Below are 8,232 nucleotides of genomic sequence, written 5' to 3'. Positions count from 1 at the left end.
CCTCGCCCTGCCCCGTGGTGCGGGGCTAAAATCTTGCTCCATCCCCGCCCCATCACCTTTGTGGGGCGGGGAAAACCCATGCGAGGTGAAGTCGGGAGGGACAGGTTAAGTGGGGTAGGGTAAAATTGTCATCCCTATCTTAGACTACTCCTATTGATAGAAAGGATTTGTGGTCAACAATCCAGATTTAAGAGAGAGAGTAAATCTACTCACTTTACCACCATAATTTTGTTGGCTTTTTGAGGTGGTTTGGTGACTCTATTGGATGACCGGAAGACGGCGGAGTGGAGAAAGGCAATAAGAGGAAGGGAGGCCAAAATCCTTAAGCCAATCACTTAAAAAAAAAAAATTATTAAAATAAATAATAATCAATTAAAGATTACATGGAAATCTTATAATTAAATAAGTGATGTGTCATTTGACACTTAAGTTGCCACATGCCACTTCATTATTCCATTAATCACGTAGGCAATAACACTATTAATCATAGTTAGCAAAAAGACTAATATTGCTTGATTTTTAAACTTGAGAGAGCAATGGTGCTCACTTGAAACTTAAGGGACCAATTGAGCTTAGAAGGTAAACTTCAGGGACCAATAGTATAGTTTCGCCTAATAATTTAAAACCAACCACATTGGCATCCTCAGTCTCTCCACTCCTCTGCATTATTGCCATTTAAATAAATATAGTGGATGAAAAAGTAGGAGGACGTAAATGTTAGAAAAAAAAATGTTCTCAGTGTTTCATCACACATGTTTAAAATAGATTACATAAAATGAAAAAGTTGAAGAATACATTTAAATAACTAGTATTATGCCTTTATTGTAGTTTGTAACAATGGGATATTTTGTAATTTCATGTTTATACCAATTTGTTCGTTTACACATTTCAAAATTCGGAATAGAATCATTTTCATTTCAAAGTTGTCCATTTCATCTATTTTATTGTTAATTTAATTTTTTAAATCTTACAATATGCATATAACTACGTCATTTAAAACTTTAATGTTGTTTTAGATTATACACTTTTAAATTTAGAAAACAAATGGATAAATCTTAAAATGTAAGAGTATTTGCATCAGTTTATGCAAGAATTTGTCTGTTTTATTTTTCATTTTTTTATACAAGATATAATTTTATTCTAACTTAATCTATGTGTATATGTGTGTGAAACTCCCTCCTAGAGACTTAAACCCCAACTCTTGCTCTCCACACTTCACAAGCATTTATACTTACATAGGAATCTACTTTTTTTTACGTAACCATTTTTAAAAAATACATACATTAAATTATCTATTTTATACTATATTTTATTAAAATATTAATTTTTATCAATTTTTTTATTACTCTCTTAAATCATTTCTCCTTCTTCCTATCTTATATGAATAAAGAAGTATTAAAAAATGAATTTTTATGTGAATAATAACCATGTATAATTAGTTGGTTACTATGATTCATATTTTATTTTATACTAATTTACCACTTTACCCAACTATGTGGATGATATTTTTTAACTATTTACCACTTTACCCAACTATGCAGATGATATTTTTTAACTTGAATATGCAAAATTTACTTAATATTAATATACATTGACTAAAAGCATCTCCAGCAAATAGTCTATATCTATTTTTTGGAGAGAAAACTTCACTGTTAACCCACTATTCACCCTCCAACAGATTCTCTAAACCCAAATTTTTTCCAAAATTTTTTTGAAGTTGCTACAGTGCTTCTCTAGATGCAGAGAACATTGTAGCAACTCCAAATGAATTTTTATACTTAAAAAATTCATACATCTCAATAAAAAAAATTAAAAAAAATTCTTTCTCCCTCCTTTCACAGCTACAAATACAACGGCTGCAAACACAACAATCTTTCTCCCAAACATCTCTAAACTCAGAATACAAACTCAAAAACACAATTTAAAAATTAATCAAATCATAACAATAAAAGAAAAAAGAAAAAAGAAGAAGACAGAAGACAGAAGCCATCTGACCCATCTAGACTGTGTTGGGGATGAAGATGAGCGACGACTTCAGGCTGAGCCAGCTGCTCTGGGATGAAGATGCCCCATCTGGACTGCGTTGGGGACGAATGTTATGGAATCAAGTAAAAGAAAAAAAAAAAAAAAAAGCAAGAGAGCTGGAGAAAACAAAGAGAGAATGAGCTGCTGGAATGTTCTTAAATGAGGGAGAAAAAGAAAATAAAAGAAGGGGGGATAGAGATAGGACAACATGTGTGGAGGAGAAAAACAAGAAAAAAATATGAAACGTATGGATGAAATGAAATGAGAGAAAGGAGAAATAATATAAAGAATAAAAAATCCTAATTGAGAAATGTTACCACAATATTTTCACAATAAATTTTAAGTAACAGATTGTTTTTAGTTAATATTGGTGAGTAAAAAAATAATTTTAGTGGTGGGTTTAAATTAGAACTAGTAACAACTTTTCACATAAATTTTGTTGTGAAAATATTCCGAAAAATGTTGTGGACGTAACATAATTGTTGGGATGAATATAGGAAGAATAAATGATGATAAAAAAGAATAAAGAATGAATGAAGAAATAATATTTAAATGAGAAAGAAAATCTGTTGAAAAGTGTATTTGAAAAAGTGGGTAGTTAAAAGGTAAAAGTCATTGTTTATTCTCCAAACAGTACAAAAAATTGAAAAATTTGTTGGAGATGCTCTAAGAGCGTTAGCACTCGGGGATGCAAAAAAAAAAAAAAAAAAAAAAAAAAAAACCTATTTTGCATCATCAAATACTATTTTATCTATTTTACCAACCTATTTTATAACTCACCCTATATCCCAATTTTATTTTTACATACAACTCAATAAAATAATATAACTACCTAATAAAAAATAAAAATTATTATTCTCTCTTTTTTACCTACTCACTTTTCTCTTCACACACAACCACATATTAAAATAATATTTTTTTACAACTTATGAACAACAAGGTTGCATATATGCAACTTTACTTCTTTTCGATGAACTTATATATACAACCTTACTATTTATAGGTTGTAATTTTTTTTAAATTTACAAACTCATGGAGTGGATTTTGGATGGTTAAAGTTATAAAATAGTAAACTGGGTGTGTTAAATATTAGCATTTATACACCATGTTGAATATGCTAGTATAGATGCGGAAGTGAAAGCATAAAGTATAAAACACAAATAACACACGAGGGTTACGTGGTTCAGCCTAACGGCCTACATCCACGGAGGAAACCCTAAAGGGCTACATTAAATATATTAGAGTGTAGTACAAATCCTGTGTTACAATGAATCATAACATGTGTATATATAGTAGACTAAACCCTAGACTAATAGACTTCTAGTACAAGTAGGAGACTTGACTTGCACACAAAGTAGAATTAGGCTTGGGCCTATACTAATGGGCTAATATATCTCTAACACCCTCTCAAACTCAAGATGGAAGCTTGATGAAATCTTGAGATTTGATAAGGTTGAGAAGATCCCTTGAATGAAGTTTGGCTCTGTGACGGTAGTTTGAGGAAGGCAATGGTCTTGCAGTGTTGATGCGACTTCTAACGGTGGCTTGACTATACTGGAGAGTTTTGACGGCAGCAGTAAGAAGCCAAAGAAGATGAACGCAGCGAAGAAAAACACCGAGGAAGACAAAGATTGCTCTTAAATATACCGTAAGGACAGAAAACCATGGCCATAGGAAGGTGGCTCTGATACCATGTAAAATATTAGCATTTATACACCATGTTGAATATGCTAGTATAGATGCGGAAGTGAAAGCATAAAGTATAAAACACAATAACACACGAGGGTTACGTGGTTCAGCCTAACGGCCTACATCCACGGAGGAAACCCTAAAGGGCTACATTAATAATATATTAGAGTGTAGTACAAATCCTGTGTTACAATGAATCATAACATGTGTATATATAGTAGACTAAACCCTAGACTAATAGACTTCTAGTACAAGTAGGAGACTTGACTTGCACACAAAGTAGAATTAGGCTTGGGCCTATGCTAATGGGCTAATATATCTCTAACAGGGTGTACATGTCAAAGTTCAAAAGCATCAGCAAGTTCTGTTACATGTGCATCAGGTGCCTCAGGTGCCACACTGATGCATCTTGGGCTGCATCACAGTGCAGCAGACAATGCATCAACAGAGCATCAGTGTACATCAGATCAAGCAAGACCCTTTGATGATGTAGCAGCAAGTGCCAAAGTAACAAATGTGAAGATTGAAGAGCTAACTGATTGTTTAACTAGTGAATCGGATACAGCACAGTTGAAGAGAATTAAGAGTTGTATAGATATGCCTAAACTACAGAATAAGGATGTAGCATAGTTGGTTGTCTTGTAAGCTTCTTGTAGTTTTGTACCTAACTAAAGGTAGGCTAATGACTCACGTGTGGTAGTTAGATAAATTGTTAGAATGTGTTCACACGTGCATAGCAGTTTATTTAGGCAGTTACATGCTCCGTTTGGGTATATAAGTGCACAGATCATTCATTTCAATCACAAATTTAGTTTCTTATACTACACTCCATTGCTAGTGCTCATACTTTTCTTCGTCAAAAAGTCAAAAACTATTTTCTCAGCTTTTCTAAATACTGACACATCCTTCAGACGCACACAGAAACAGGAAAGAAGAGAGAATCAGAGAACTGAGACTGAGAGAGTGAGAGAGAGAGCGCTATGGAGGCAGTTGTAGCCGCAACACCAAGAGTTAAAGTGGCGGCTCTATGTGGGTCTCTTCGCAAAGGCTCGTATAACCGTGGCCTTGTTCGTTCTGGTACTTTCCCAGCTTTTGTTTTTTGTTTTTTTTTGTTTGTTTGTTTGTTTTTTTTTTTTTTTTTTCTTTGTTTTTGGGAGTTGGGTTCCGATTTTTTGTGTGTTTGGTAATAGCAATCGAGCTGAGCAAGTCCATCAATGGCTTGGAAATAGAGTACATAGACATTGAACCTTTGCCTATGCTCAACACTGACTTAGAAGGAGAGGGAACTTTCCCAACAGCCGTGGAAGCTTTCCGCCAGAAGATTAAAGAAGCTGATTCCATTCTCTTTGCCTCGCCCGAGTGCAACTACTCAGTCTCAGGTACTCCTTTCTATACCTTCTTTTTATTCATTAGTCTTGGAAAATTGGTTTGGTTTGCAACTTTTCAGTTTTGGTCTACAAATTTTTGTCATGGGTAGTTGAATTTATTTTGGATAAATTTCAATGTTCACCAACCCAACCTCCATGGGTTTTATCGAAATGACACTTTTTATTAGGAGCATCAGCATAGTACAAAAACATTTTGGGGACCAGTTTCTGTAAATTCTTCCCCAATGCTTATTGATCAATCATTGATGTCCTTTGTAGAGCCAAGATGCTTGGAAATTTCTTTCCTCTTTGATCTTGATTATTCTGGTCATCTGTTGTAAAGTTGATTGTCTATACTGCGTGCGTGCTGTCTCTGGCATAGAGCTGTGTAATGCTGCAATTTAATATTATCCTCTTCGATCGTATTGCTTTCTGTCACTGATTCAAGAGTTGTTGACATTTGTTCTTGTGAAATTGGCTTTTACTATAGCAATTCTTAAGATTTCAATTTCTGGCACTATTTTGTTGATATATTTATTCTTCATTCTTGTCAAATACAAAGCTGATTTATTAGGCGTATGCATACTTTCGGCAGAGATGAGCACCCTTTCATCTCCAATATCTGATAAATTACCAATTTTTATTTTAAAAAGATTTTGAGAAAAATTATCCTGAAAACTTAAGCAATAAGAAAATATTGAATTTAATCATTTAATTTAACACTCACTTTTCACGTGTGGATCTAAACTACACTTATTAACAGGATTTGATTCTAAGACCTCTTGCTCAGATATTATAATATAATAAATTATCGATTGTCCAAAAATTAAAAAAAGAAGAAGATGAATTTAATCATTTAATCTAATAATATCCTTTGTACTATGCATAGTTGTAAGTATATAGAGAACTAGAGATGATTGAGTCAACTGGAAAAATTTTACAACGGATGAAAATGGAAATGCTAACCTTGTTCCCAAGTCTCAAGCAAGAATACTTGACTATCCCTTGTGTAAATAGCATTGATAGATCCTTCACTATATTATTCAATTGTCAAAAAGAAAACGAGAGTGGCTCCGGGTGCTTGTTCGCAGTTTATATATGTTAAATTGTTTTTTTTTTTCAAGATATTAGGATTATGCATTGCCATTAAACCAAATGCTTGTTATTTCTGCTTTGTGTTTTGCCAACTCTTTTCTTTCCCCCACTATACCAGCTCCATTGAAGAATGCAATTGACTGGGCATCTAGACCACCAAATGTTTGCGCTGACAAAGCAGCTGCAATTGTAAGTGCTTCAGGAGGTTCTGGTGGGAAACGGTCACAGTATCACCTTCGCCAAATTGGAGTTTTTCTGGATCTTCATTTCATCAACAAACCTGAGTTTTTCTTGAATGCACGCGAACCTCCTACAAAGTTTGATGGCAATGGTAATCTGGTTGATGAATCAGTCAAGGAGAAGTTGAAGGAAATTCTCATATCCTTGCATGCATTTACTTTGCGCCTCCAAGGAAAGCTTGAGAAATAATATGTTTTTTAATTAGATGAAAAATAATTAATATGTGATTTAATATGTACTATGCTGGCATTACAACTTATCTGATTTTTTGTAAAGTACTACATGTTAGAAATACTGAATAATTATATTGTATTTCTCAGATCAAAGAATATACATCAGTGTCTTTATATAGAAGACATATGTGTGCGGTACAAGTAAAGTATAGTACAAGTACAAGTGTACTATACAAGTAATCTAACTGAGCCTAAAGCCCATAACATAATATATGTTAACAGCCCCCCTCAAACTCAAAGTGGATGTGAGACCAACTTGAGATTATCAACCAAATCACGAGTGCGTCCCTTAGGAAGTGACTTGGTGAAGATATCTGCAAGTTGATCTTTGGAGAAGACGGAGAAAAGCTTGAGAGCACCATGAACAAGATGATAACGGATAAAATGACAATCAATCTTGATGTGTTTAATCCATTCATGGAAGATATTATTGTGAGCAATATGAATGACACTCTGGTTGTCACAATAAAGGGGAGCAGTAGAGGATGTGGACACATCCAAATCCTTAAGAAGCCATCGTAGCCAAAGGAGTTCAGATGTGGTATCAGCAAGGGCACGATATTTTGCTTCAGTACTAAAGTGGACCACAAAAGTTTGTTTTTTATTTCGTCAAGAAATCAAAGAAGAACCAAGGAGAAAGCAATAACTTGTAGTGGACCTGTGATCAGTGGGATTTCCTGCCCAATCAACATCAGAGAATGCACAGAGTACAAGAGGAGACTGAGCTGAGTAAAAAAAGTCATGGAAGAGAGTGCCCTTCAGGTATCGAAAATTATGCAGAACAACAGTATAGTGAGTTGATCGTGGAGCAGACAAATACTGGTTCACCTGATGAACGGCATAGGAGATGTCTAGATGAGTAACTGTGAGATAAACTAAGCTGCCAACCAATTGTCTATAAAGAGAAGGATTAGACAATGGTTTCTCCCCCGAAGGTGTCAGATGTGCATTAAGTTCAATTGGAGTGTTAACAATCTTGTTGTCAGTGAGTCAAGCTCGAGACAAAAGGTCAGAAGTATACTTGGCTTGAGTAATATAAAGACCATTTGTGGAATGAGTAATTTCAAGACCTAAGAAATAGCTGAGATTCCAAGATCTTTCATCTCAAACTACTGACTGAGAAAATCCTTGAGTTCTTGAATGCCACTAAGGTCATCACCAGTTATGATCATATCATCCACATATAGAAGAAGCAAAATGGTGTCTTTATTAGTACGACGAAGAAATAAGGCAGAATCATACGGACTGGTAGTGTAACCCAAGTGAAAGATAGTGGAGCTGAACTTAGCAAACCAAGCTCGTGGAGCTTGTTTAAGACCATAAAGTGCACGTCGAAGATGACAAATCTTGTTTGATTCAACAGAGAGACTAGGAGGAGGTTGCATATAGACTTCTTCACTCAGATCCCCATTAAGGAAAGCATTTTTAACATCCATCTGAAAAAGATCTCATTTACTAGCAGCAACAACAACTAAGAGGGCACGAACAGATGAGATACGAGCAACTGGAGTAAAAGTCTCTTCATAATCAATCTCATACTCCTATGTAAAACATTTTGTAATAAGACGAGCCTTGTAGCGCTT

General features: G+C 34.6%; 1 protein-coding gene across 1 annotated transcript; it reads left to right on the top strand.

The window, feature by feature from the left end:
* Positions 1-4,505: 4,505 nt before the first annotated feature.
* Positions 4,506-6,733, top strand: LOC115987218 (NADPH:quinone oxidoreductase-like). The gene is made up of 3 exons (XM_031110723.1): positions 4,506-4,791; positions 4,905-5,093; positions 6,295-6,733. The coding sequence occupies exons 1-3, from the start codon at positions 4,695-4,697 to the stop codon at positions 6,603-6,605; spliced, it is 597 nt and encodes a 198-aa protein (XP_030966583.1). The 5' UTR covers positions 4,506-4,694; the 3' UTR covers positions 6,606-6,733.
* Positions 6,734-8,232: the final 1,499 nt, after the last annotated feature.

The sequence above is a fragment of the Quercus lobata genome, chromosome 4 (genome assembly GCF_001633185.2).
Source record: "Quercus lobata isolate SW786 chromosome 4, ValleyOak3.0 Primary Assembly, whole genome shotgun sequence".
NCBI lineage: Eukaryota > Viridiplantae > Streptophyta > Magnoliopsida > Fagales > Fagaceae > Quercus > Quercus lobata.
This window is presented reverse-complemented; position numbering and strand designations above follow the sequence as displayed.

What these genes read in the sequence shown, in the direction of transcription:
- LOC115987218 (XM_031110723.1), top strand. Translation starts at nt 4,695, where the DNA reads ATGGAGGCAGTTGTAGCCGCAACACCAAGAGTTAAAGTGGCGGCTCTA. An exon ending in CCGTGGCCTTGTTCGTTCTG is followed by an intron (nt 4,792 to 4,904) that starts GTACTTTCCCAG and finishes GTTTGGTAATAG; the next exon opens with CAATCGAGCTGAGCAAGTCC. An exon ending in GTGCAACTACTCAGTCTCAG is followed by an intron (nt 5,094 to 6,294) that starts GTACTCCTTTCT and finishes CCACTATACCAG; the next exon opens with CTCCATTGAAGAATGCAATT.